This window comes from Ammospiza caudacuta, chromosome 2, assembly GCF_027887145.1.
Source record: "Ammospiza caudacuta isolate bAmmCau1 chromosome 2, bAmmCau1.pri, whole genome shotgun sequence".
NCBI classification, from domain to species: Eukaryota; Metazoa; Chordata; class Aves; order Passeriformes; family Passerellidae; genus Ammospiza; species Ammospiza caudacuta.
The window spans coordinates 51358181-51370364 of record NC_080594.1 but is presented as its reverse complement, the minus strand read 5'-3'; the positions used below and the strand labels follow the sequence as shown (position 1 = coordinate 51370364).

General features: G+C 40.7%; 1 protein-coding gene across 1 annotated transcript in view; it reads left to right on the top strand.

Annotated features, from left to right (window-relative positions):
- Positions 1 to 12184, top strand: part of LNX2 (ligand of numb-protein X 2) — a 59517-nt gene that overhangs the window by 37476 nt on the left and 9857 nt on the right. Inside the window, exons 3-6 of the mRNA XM_058824874.1 lie at positions 3344 to 3582; positions 4952 to 5151; positions 8649 to 9020; positions 10513 to 10659. Coding sequence (XP_058680857.1) covers positions 3344 to 3582; positions 4952 to 5151; positions 8649 to 9020; positions 10513 to 10659 — 958 coding nt within the window. The remainder of the gene's footprint in view (positions 1 to 3343; positions 3583 to 4951; positions 5152 to 8648; positions 9021 to 10512; positions 10660 to 12184) is intronic.

Sequence of the window (12184 nt, the reverse complement as noted above, 5' to 3'; positions counted from 1 at the left end):
CTTGAGTACCAATACAAGGCTTTGCTGCTTGGTAGGTGGCAAGCTGTGTTTAAAGACCTAGGAGCTGGCATCCCATGAATTAATGTCTCCACTAGACTGCTACTTTCCTGGCAATGCAGTTGCACTGTACTAGACTGAAATTCAGAGTCTATTACAATTACTGGTTAATTGGGGGGGAAGTCTGTGGGGTTTTGCCCTTTTTTGCCTCATACAGTGCTGCACAAAAGGGATTCCACTGAACTGAGTAGGTGTGCCGTTTAGATTTCTTGGTACTAGGTTTTGAAATTATAATTAAACATCATTGGCCAAAATAAACCTCAAATCTATTTGTATTTTGTGTGATGACTTTCATCAGCTGCCAGGTAATGATGGGAGAATGTGCTGTGTGAGGGAGGGTGGAGGAGGACCTGGCACTGGTTTAGGAGGCTTTGATAGAAATAGGACACTTCCAGGGATGAGTTTTGTGCTGTCCTGGTTTGACACAGCTTAAAAAAGCCCAAAACTCTTAAGGTGTGCTTTGCCACCTCGTGCAGGTCCTTTGGGCTTCTCAGGCCTTGTGAGATGGCTGAGTCAGAGTCAGCAACAGTGCAGTGGTTTGTAGGAGATACCTAAGGAAGTGTCTGGCTCACACAAGTAGTCCAGTAAGGCTGGACTCTGCTGTCAGGCTCAGAGGGATTGAAGCATGGTTCTGTGGCAGTGTTGGTTTTCAGCTGTTCATTTACCTCTTTGCTGAGAAATCACCACTTCTGTAGCACAGCAGTTCAGGGACAGCAAGGACACACAGCTTGGGGTGGTTTTGTCCTAAATTCTGGAGAATCACTGTGGGAGAGCATGTCTGTCAGAGCTCCCAGCAGACAAAAGGTTTTCTCTGCAAGAGCATTTACCCCTTGCTGTGTTGCTGCAGAAGTGGGTGATGTTGGAGATTGTTCCTTTTTTTTCCCTGTTGCCCGCGTTAAGATTTGAGGAACCATGAAGCTAACCCATCAAGTTAAATTATATTAGAAATACTGAGGGAAGTGATAGCATCTTTCCTTTTCTTGATCTCTTGGGGCCATTGTTTTGAGGTTTGCATTGTGAAATGATCAATGATAGAAATTTCCTGCTGATTTTCACATGTAATTGTGTGTCTCTGGCCACCAGACAGATATATTGGCTGATCTGTCCCACTATACCAGTGATTTTCTGTAGTAAATACTGTCTGGGCAAAGCCAAGAAATAGGGTTATGTTCCATCTTTAAAATAAGAGAAACGTTTTCACAAAGCAAAACCTTTCAAAAAATTTTCATCTTTGGTGCTTACACTTTCTTAACTTTGAAGAAGAAAATGACCAGCAGTTGCTTTGGGAAAAGCCCCAAGGAATTATTTCTAAAATGCATCATGTCATAATATGAACTGTCTCTAATGTATGTTTTTGTGCATATTTCAGGGCATATTTGGGTTACCTTTTTCTACTCTTCTAAACATGGAGAACGCAAAGGGGGACATGAGACAAGGGGAGAACACATGGTGAACTCCTCTGGGGAAGCCTTATAGCCTTTAGATACCTTTCAGTATCTAAAAGGGATATAAGAGCTGGAGAGGGATTTTTTGTAAGGGCATGTAGTGATAGGCTAAGGGAAATAGCTTTAAACAGAAAAAGGATAGATTTAGGTTAAATAATAGGATGAAATTCTGTACCATAAAGGTGGTGAGGCACTGGAAGAAGTTTCCTGGAAAAGCTGTGGATGCCCCATCACTAAAGGTGTTTAAGGCCAGGCAGGATGGCGCCCTGAGCAACCTGGTCTAGTAGAAGGTGTTCCCTGCCCATGGCATGGGGTTTAAATTACACGATCTCTAAGATCCCTTCCAACCACAGCCACTCTATCATTCTATGTATATAATTAAAAAAAAAATATATTTTCATATATATATAGATATGTATATCTAATGTTATGTATGTATAACATGGCTGGGGGGTCACAAAAGCTTTATCAATGTTATTTGGATCTTGGTTATTTGAAAACTTAAAAATCCGTGCTGAAGCAGTCTTAACAATATAATTACCAAATTACTTTTACAGAATGTCAGAATAGAATTGTGATTCTCAAAACATTCTGCTTTAATAAATTAGGATGTCATTAGGCTTCTACTGTCTTTTATTCTGTTAACACATTTCTTCTCTTGCAAGAATAAATAAATTCTTCTTTGGTTATAGCAATCTGCAAGGTTCCCAAATGCTGAATCGTTCCAAGAATGTGGTTCCTTTTTTTCTGACACTGCTACAGTATCAGTAGCAGTATGAGCATTTTTGGGTGGTCAGTGGCTTCAGAAGCAGGAACTTTAAGGACGTCAAATTCTATAAGATGTGATTTATTAGACACTGGCAAAACTGTCCCTGAGACAGATGTAAGATTGGTGTCCACGTCTAATTATGTGCACATAAATGCAAGATGATTTGATAAATGAAGGCTTTCCATAAATTTGCAACATTGCAGCCCTTTTTTGCAATGAACTATTGTAGGCTTTTAAACATAAGCAAAAAAAAAATTGCATTAAGAGTAATGGAAACTTAAAAAACTGAGTTTGTAGTGAAAAGCATCAAATACTGTTGCATAAGGGAAACAAAAATTGCACCTCCTATGTCAGAAGTCAGAAAGAAAAAACAGGAGACAGGATGGAGATGAGAACACCTTCTATTGGCCCAAGAGACAAGTGATGAACAGAGCTGTTTTGCTAAACCTCTCATACAGACTCCTAGAGAAGCAGAATTTTATTTTGGTATTATAACAGTTAGATTGCAATTTAGGGAAAATTTTCATCTCTTTCCTCCTTTGAATAAGCCCAGGAAACTATGATGCTTACTTCTTTTGGCTTACTAAGGGGAAAGAAGATGGTTTCAGTAGGTCTCCAGTTATGTCTTGGAACAGGACTTCTTATGTACATTTTTTTTGACCATCTTTCCAGCAAGTTATTTTCCAGAAACTAAAATGTACATAATCCACCTTCTAGTGGAAGTTGTCCCTGTCCATGGCAGAGGGCTTGGAACTAGATGATCTTTAAGGCCCTTTCCAACACAAACCATTGTGTGATAACAAAATAAGTCCACATTCAGAAGGTGTTACAGCACATTGAGTTCATGGCCAAAAAACTACCTAGTAGAAGTTTTGTGAAGAAAGCAGTATTTGGGTTTTGTCCACTAAAACATATTTTGGCCTTAATATTCAGTGTGTTTAATATTTTTTTAATGCTGTGTTTAAAGCTATGGCTTTGAAGAAGACTGATTTAACTCAAGAAAATGCTTGGGCATTTTGTGCTACAAACAGGGCTGCAGGCTTGAAGCATAATATCAGTGTTGTCTTTACAGGTGTCCTGGGGCTTCTCATCGGAGACTTGCTCTGGAGAGAAGGAAAACGAGCAAGGTGCAAGCAGAAGCAGAGGGTGAGAGTGGTGTGGGTGGGCAGGAGCAGCCCAGCAGTTTGTCTCCGGACGCTGATCAGGGAATAGTGCCAGCCGAGCCAAGCTTTACCTCGCCCGCCCTGCCCGCCTGGACAGACGAGCCCGGCATCGACAATCTGCCTTTTGAGGAGAACACAGCAGCAGACAGTATGTCATCACTTATCCTCCCAAGTCTCTTTTATCAGATGTGGAAACATTTGTGGTGTCAGAGCTTGAATGTGCATCTTCATCTTTGGCTCTTTTCTTTTGCAATTTCTGGAGAAATATTAGTGTATTTTGATTATGTGCAAGTTTACAACTGGGATAAAGTCACAGGAAGAAAAGAAATATCTCCGAGTGTGTGCCAGCTACTGTGGTGCTGTATCATCATTTATTATGTCAGGGTGCAGTAGTTCATGTTAATCTGCTAGTGGGACTGGCCTCACAAGTGAGATGGAAGGAGTGTAGTTTCTGTAAGACTACAAAAGTTGTTTTCTAAGATGAGATTTGTTTTTCCCCCCAACTGGATCAGCAGCCTTCTCACACACAGAGTGCTTTCGTACTTTAGCAAAAAGGCAGCTGAGTTACTCCTGCATTTGTCTGCACTGAATGAGCTGTAACACCTTTAGCATCTGGGATTTTATAGAGGAAGTGCTCAGCCTTACCACTGAGAAAGGTGGTCCTGTCCCCTTTCTTCTCCTCTATATTTGCCATCCTTTAGCATTCTCCTTTTTCCTCTTTAGTTGTTTCCATGTTTGCTTCAGAAATGGGCTCCTTCAGTTGACCCATAACTCAATAGCAGCTCCTCATGCAATTGCAAGACAAAGAGGTTATGGGCTAACCCTTAAAATATATTTTTATTGTCGCCCCCATTTTTTAAGATTTTCTAAGCCTTCTGATGTTGACGTTCTTGTAACAAACTTTCTCACACACTTTCTGTAAATAACTCACTGTTTTGCATTCTTTTATGGAGGAGGAGAAATTTGATGGACTGTTGATTTGTCCAGTGTCATTGGAGAAATGGCACTGTCACCCTCCAATCCACTGTCAGTTTTTGAAAACTATAAATGCTGGAGTCAGAAAATAAACTTCCCCTTTTTCTTCACCTGGAGAGCAGCGGTGTGCGCTTGTGTTCTTTCGTGTCCTGTAGTGATGCATTTTTATCATCATCACCAAAAGCAAAGCCCCAGGTGACCCAATGCAGGACATGAAGTTGATTATAAAGGATGGGATCCAAAGGGTTGAGAATATCCTATTCCAATCCAAATGACCCCATTTCAGGAAGCATGGATGCTACTAAGTCACTAGCTGCTTTCTAACAAGCTAGGGGTTTCAACAAGTAGTGGAACTGATCCATTTGCACTGGTTTAGTTTTTTTGTTAAACCGCTGCTTTGTGGAAGTGAATGAAATAGAAAAGATATTGTCTTTACTGCTGCTTTGTGGCCGGTCTACATTATATTTTGATGATTTATTTTATTGGAAGTGAATGAAATAGAAAAGATATTAATTGTCTTTCTTTTTAAAAATAATTGGCAGCAAATCAACAGCCACCTACCTTGCCTGAAGGAGAGATCACTACTATTGAAATTCATCGGTCCAATCCTTATATTGAATTGGGAATTAGCATAGTGGGTGGCAATGAAACACCTTTGATCAACATTGTCATTCAAGAGGTTTATCGAGATGGGATCATTGCCAGAGATGGAAGACTTCTTGCTGGAGACCAAATACTTCAAGTATGGAACCTAATTACCTATTCTGTCTGCTTGCTTTCTGTTCACTCCTTGCAGAATTGTTGTTAAAATGAGATGGAAGATTTTCCTTGTCAGACTATGTTATGTCAATGTTAGCTTTGCAATTATCAGTTGGAAAGCAAATTAATATTCAGAGCAGAGCGTGTTGTTCTAGCACTTTTGGCTGTCATGCTTTATGTTGTTTGTCGGACCAGTCCCTGGAATTATCTTCCCTCTCTGGCATCTGTTGTCAACATTTAAAATACAAGTTTATTTTTCTGTTTTTAAATGTTGTGGGACTTGGTCCTTATTTCAGCTTTACTCATGCATTCCAAAGGAGCCCAAGGTTATTTCTGGCTAGCAAGTTGGCATAACTTGTCCTGTGTAAGAAGCAATTTGTGGATTGTAAGGCTGCCTTCATCTAAACTGTTATTTTAACGTTGTCTTCCAAAAGCTGAGGCAGTTGACCAGCATCTTTCACTATGTATAAAAGACTCAGTGTTAGACTTTAATGGAAGGATTTAAAGCAAGATGCTCTAAGCGTTTAAAGAAAAAAATGAACAAAATGTAAGTTGGTTTTGATTGTGTATTTTTGTTTTGGTTTTAAGTAATTAACCACCGACAATAGAAAAAAATCAAGTTCTATTAATTTTAAAGTTTTAGTTTTTATATTAGGGGAAGGGGTTTTTCATACAACACTAAAGTAACTGAGTGCTACATAAACAGAACAGTCACCCAGCTTCTATTTTTAATCCTTCCACCTGAAACAAATATATTATCATCAATTCAAAGTTACTTCAGTAGAAATGTTTGCTTTTGATCTGGCAGCCTAAGATCAACCCAAATGTAATTGTAAGCCTTCTTCATTTCACTGTTTTGAAATCAAGCTGATAGAAGTAGCTTAAACAGTAGTTACCCTTGGAATAAAATTAGTTTGCACTTCAGAAAATAAAGTCCCTTTTGAGAAATGTGCCTTTTTCAGCTCTTGGAGTGTAAGCATAGTGGCTGGCCAAGAAAACAACCCAAGAGCTTTCCAAGATGTTTCCTTTTCAACAAGTAATTGCAGACACTGATTGAATGCTGCCTCATTTATTTTTATTCTGAGGGCTCTACTTGTTTGGCAGAATAGGGAGCTTGAGTTCCAATGAAGCTTTGGAAATTCCTGCTGTTTGGGCAGGTGTCAGTTACAGTTTCCGAAGCCATAAATGGCAGTGAATTGACTGTAAATAGGAATTTGCTAGCTGCAGTGAGTCTTCCCCTATCAACAGCCTGGCAGTGGGGCTGTCAGATGCTAAGTGGGTGTCCATGAGAGTCCTTCTCTCATGCCAAGGGAGAGATGCAGAGGGTAAAACCTAAATTTTGAGGGGAGATAGAATATCTTTATTTGAATTTGCCTGTGCAGGTGCTGAGCTGTTGTATTAAAATGATCAGGTCTAATCTCTGCCATCTGTAATTAGGTGCACTTAGATGCAGCTCAGCATGTACACTTTGGTGGGATATTTCTGAAAATGTTTTCCAGGGCTTTTATGAGCTGTAAAGGTCTAAAAGAAAGAGCCAGAAAGGGCTGTGAGATGAAACTCAGCATTTTCTTGCCTAGTCAAACAAGAAGTATTACCCTTTTAAGAGCTGTGGGAACAGCATTTAGTAACAGCTACATAAAAGCTTGTGTTGTCTGCAAGGTGCAGATAGGTGCCTAACAATTTCAAAGTGCTCTACAAATTGTCTTTTTTGTGCTGGACTGTGACTGTAATTCATGTGAAGCATGTCCTAATGAGAATCTCTTTCCCCAAGAAGTGCCAAGGCTGTTTTGTTCTGAAATTTTAAACTGCCTTATAGAGAGAGGAATTACATTTTATTGCATATATTCTTCTGTGCCCTTTGAGTGCTCACATATTTTATGTATTTACTTTAGCTAGCTACAGTTAAACATAAAAATAGATTTAATTTAAGGGCTCTGATGGATGGGCCCTAGTGGTTTTTGCAGGAGGCAGCTCTAAGTGTTATTTCTTCTAGTTATGCTTGTTTTCCCTCTGCCCAAGGTTACAGGCTGTCTCAGGGCAGTAGCAGAGCAGGACACCACCATGGTTCTGTCTGAGCTCGTGGTGCTGTCAGCAGTAGTGGCTTTGGGCTGGAGGTGTCTCAGGGAGGGTGCAGTCCTCCTTCACCCTTAGAAACTACCACAGCCAAGTGGCTCAGCACAGGCTTCTGGGAGCCCCTCAGCTCAGATGTGTGATGTAAATGTGGCAGCTGCTGTACATAGATTGCTTTGTATATTTTTATAATTTTAATATTACTGTTAGATGGTGAGAAGGTGCATGTTTGGTTTTACTTACTTAGGTTGCAATGGGGACTATTAAAAGGCTTAGGTAAGGCATGTCAATCAGTATAGACCGTTTGGTGATAGCTTCTTTCTGGGGCAGGAGTTCCTCCACAAAAGGCTAAGGATGAAATTCTAATGTTAACTTTGATTCCTTTCTTACAAAAGAAGACAAACACAGCTTTCGTGCTGAATTTTTGTCATACTCCTCTTATCTACCAAATCTCATTGTACTGTCAGTTCTTATTTTTACAGTGCAAGAAATGACTGAAGATTACTGATCTCTGTATGAGTGGGCTGTATAACAAACACTGTTCTTTATTTTAGATAAAGTTTAATCTGTTTTTCATTTACAACTGAATTTTGGGTGATACAGGTTATAAGTCTGAAGCTCTGGCCTACTTGAAAAATCTAAGTTCATGCTAAGACTTGAGAATTAGTCCAACTACATTTTTTTGCTGTGTTAATGAACCAAATTCATTATTCTTGACTTCAGTTTTTTAAAAATGTTTTTTCACATTATGGAAGTAATGCATATTGTAAGACACGGGCTTCCTGCAGAGATTTGGATCCATTCTTTTTATAGCTATTATTTTGCAGTTTTAAGTGATGCTGGGCTTGAAATTGAAAGCACATGCCATGTTCTTGTCCGGGAAAACAAACAATGTAAAGAAGACAAGTGTAGGAGACAAGGAGAGCAAAAACCTTGGCCTGTGATGGCAGAGGGCATTCACTACTGGGGACATGTCACCTTTTTGAGTGAAGGCCTAAAATACTGCTAGGGGAAGCTTAAATTGAGTATTAGGAAAAATCTCTTCACAAAAGGATTATTAAGCACCGGAGCAGGCTGTCCAGGGAAGTGGTGGAGTCACCATCCCTGGAGATGTTTAAAAGGCATGTAGATGTAGAACTTGGAGACGTGGTTTAGTGGTGGAGTTGGCAGTGCTGGATTAAGACTTGGGCTTGATGATGTTGAGGATCTTTTCCAACCTAAAAAGAAGTTTGTAGATTGAACATCCAGTGTGAGTTTGCTGGAAAGAATGGAAGATAAGAGAGGAAGCCTAGTAAAGTCAGACATGTAGGTTGCTCCAAGGCTGGTTTTGCAGTGAGCAAATTGACTTTGGGAAGGACTTAACTAAACATGCGAAAACGTCCTTGTGACTTCTTTTGCTGTGGTTGGCAGGTGAACAGCTTCGACATCAGCAACGTGTCCCACAACCACGCGCGGGCCGTGCTGTCGCAGCCATGCTCGGTGCTGCAGCTGACGGTGCTGCGGGAGCGGCGGTTCGGCAGCCGCGCGCACGGCCATGCTGACGCGCCGGGCTCCGCGCGCGAGGACAGCTTCCAGGTGACCCTGCACAAGCGCGACTCCAGCGAGCAGCTCGGCATCAAGCTGGTGCGCAGGACGGACGAGCCGGGGGTGTTCATCCTCGACCTCCTGGAAGGGGGCTTGGCCGCCCAGGACGGCCGGCTCTGCAGCAACGACCGCGTGCTGGCCATTAACGGGCACGACCTGAAGCACGGCACGCCCGAGCTCGCTGCTCAGGTCATACAGGTAATTCGCTTTCCCTGCCTGAGCCCCTGGCTTGGCTTTATTTCTAGAGTCTGTTCCCAGGCAGAACAGCTTGTGAGAGGCCTAAAAGCCTGTGTCAATGTAATTTACAGTGATTTATGTTTTGAAAATAAGAGTGAAGAACAGCACCTGCTTTGGCACCTACCAGATGAACTTCACTTCCTCAGAAGTGAAAAATGCATTAGTCTTCCCTGGAATGCAGCCTGAAGGTTAGAAGACAGCTTGTGTAGCAAGGAGAATAGCCTATTGTAGCATACTGCTTAGCAGGGGAGAAGAAAAAAAAGAGGATTATTATTATTCTGTTTATGTATGTATTGTATTTTAATCTCTCAGTAAGCTCTATAGAAGTGGGCTTTGTTTTTTATTGCTTTTCCTGTGCATGGAATTGAGTTAAAACAAGAAAGTAATTTGTCAGATGTTAGAGTCAACAGGTAGCAGCTGGGAAGTCAAATAGAGGTTTTCCATGAGTTCTGCATAGTGCAAATAATTTTCTGAGTGTTCAGAAAAGGATTATTTCCAATGTCTGGTTATGTCCTGGACACAAATACTACCCAAAGCTCGTTGCAGTGTGACATATGACCCATCTGTGTCGCCACAGGAAAACCTTCACTCCATGCCTTTCTCCCAGTCTGTAAGGAAACAGATGCAGCACTTTGCTATTTCCTGCTGATGGGAGGTTGGTAAAAATACCTTTGTTTTTAGGAAAGTTGGAATATACCAGTAGTATATTCCTGCAGTCTAGTGCAGTCACCATTGCTTAAAGTACCACAGAGGCAACTCTGATACAAAGGAGTAGTAAATACTTGTTTCAGGAATAATTTCAAGTTTTTTCCTTGCAGTGAAATTAAAATAACAATGATCTTGGAAATTGTATTTTCAGTTCCCCAACTTCTGTATACAGTGATTGGAATTTAGCACTACATAACTTTTACCTTTTGAGGTGTGGCTTTGCTGCAATAAAAAGAGCTGATGTTTTATTAACATCTAATAAATTCCCCAAAATCCAGAATACTATGGTTATGCTCATGGATAACATCTTTCTTGCAGTTGTCTTGGGGAAGTACCAGAGGTGTTCAGAGCTTTTGATCAAAAGCTGCAGATCTTGGAGCTATCACATAGGCATTTCATCCATTTATTGCTATGTGTTACTGGAGTTCACAGAGGCTGCAAATGGAATGGGATGAATTTTAATGTTTGGAGCTTTCTAACACAGAGTGAGAAATGGTCCTTTGGACAAAGGATTTTTAGCTGATGTAAAGACAACATCAGAGGTGAAGGAGGAATGTTAATTTCCCCTCCATTTTGGAGGGAATTGCAATATGAAGCAAGTAAAGTAGTGTGCAGTCTAAAAAGGAACTGGAAAACAAGGTCTGCTGTTGTCTTGTTTCACATGCTGTCATATGTTTTCCTCCCTTTCTAATAATCAGTATCCTCTCAAACTTGATGACATTTGATGATGTAATGTATTCAACAGGCAAGCGGGGAGAGAGTCAACTTGATCATCTCTAGACCCCTGAAGTCACAGACAGTCAGCATTATCCGAGACACTGGGACTCACAACAGCAGCTCACACCAGCACCAGTCCCAGCAGCTGTTTCACAGCAGACCTAACTCACATAAGGTTGGTTCTTCTCCTTCTGAAAGGAAAAAATACTGCTTTACTCATGTGCTGATGTGGGTAGCAAGGCAAAGCTAGAAAAAAGGGTTATATTATTTTTTTATTGTATTAATAAAAAAATGATGATAACTTCCAAGTTCTCAAGTCCTGCATCATGTGTGGTGTAGGAACAAAAGATACACAACAGGTTTTCAGTATGTTTTTGGATTTGCTGACTACAGTGAAAGAAGCAAGTTCCATGAGTTCATACAGCTGTAGTTGTTAGACCTTGTCTAAGCCAGTGGCTGGTACTCCTGCATGGGAAGGGCTGTCATTCAATACTGTTGTACTTTCTGTTGCTCTGTGCTGGCTGCAGCCAGGAAAGATGTGAGGTGCCCACCATCTAGCTTATAAAGAGCATGTTGGAGGGATGTGTCATCTCCTTCATGAGTCACCAGTCCTGGCTGCAAGGCTGCTGAGTCTCAAGCAGGGAGAGAAAGGCAAAATGAAGAGACTTTCATGAAGCTAGTACTATTTGGAAGACATGCTAAAATAGAGCCTGTGCTCGAGATGTCCTTGTAATTAGAAAAATGCAACTTCTCACTCTGAAGAAGTTGACTTTGTGAAATAATGGTGATACTGACCATGTCAACAAATCCACCTTTCCACCAGTCCACTGTATTTGCTTTACTATTTAGCATCATATACTTCTGTTGGGATAACTAACATGCGTTGATAGGATTTTCTTTTAAAAGTGGGGATCATTTCAGAAGAGAACAAATGAGGCTTCAGGAAGGTTGTTTCCCTCCTGAGGGATAAAGGTGAGGCTCCTGAATACCATGGCTACAGCACTGGGCTATACCCACGCAGTGATTAGTTTGTTGATATCAGAGCTTGAGGCAAGTTTGCATGTGCCAGCATGAGCTCTGCTCTTACCACAGTTGATCCAAAGTTGGATGAGTGGATTTCCCTCACAAATCAATGCCATTTGTGGGCTCTTTTAAAACTGGAAGTCCCATGTAACAGCAAGTGAATGTTTCTGGTATTTTGTATCATTTATCTTTCTCTCATTAACCTGCAGTTGGCTTTGAAGCCTTGTGGCTTTAAATATGTTTGTATGATTGTGTGGCAGCAGCCAGTCCTGAAGCCAGAGAAATGAACTGTCTTTATAAGCTGTGATGTGTTTACATATAGCTGCTTCCATGATTAATGTGTATGTGAGGAGCAGAGCCAGTCAGGAGCACATGGCATTGGAGGTCAAAGAAGACAATGTTGTCATTTTCCAAGAGAAGGCAGGAGAGTATATACATATATGCATTTTGAAGAATATCCCAGGTTATTTCTTTCATTATTTTGGATTCCTTGCAAGTATTCTGTCAATTTAAGATGCTACTACAGGTGTATGTGCAGTAGTTTGAATCTTTTACTTAATAACCTGAGGGAAAGGCTTTGGCAAATAAAATTTACTTTGATTTAGATTTAGATCTTTTTTTATTGATCAGAACTGAATACAGGCTGAACTTCATCATTCAGTTATTGGAAAATTTAA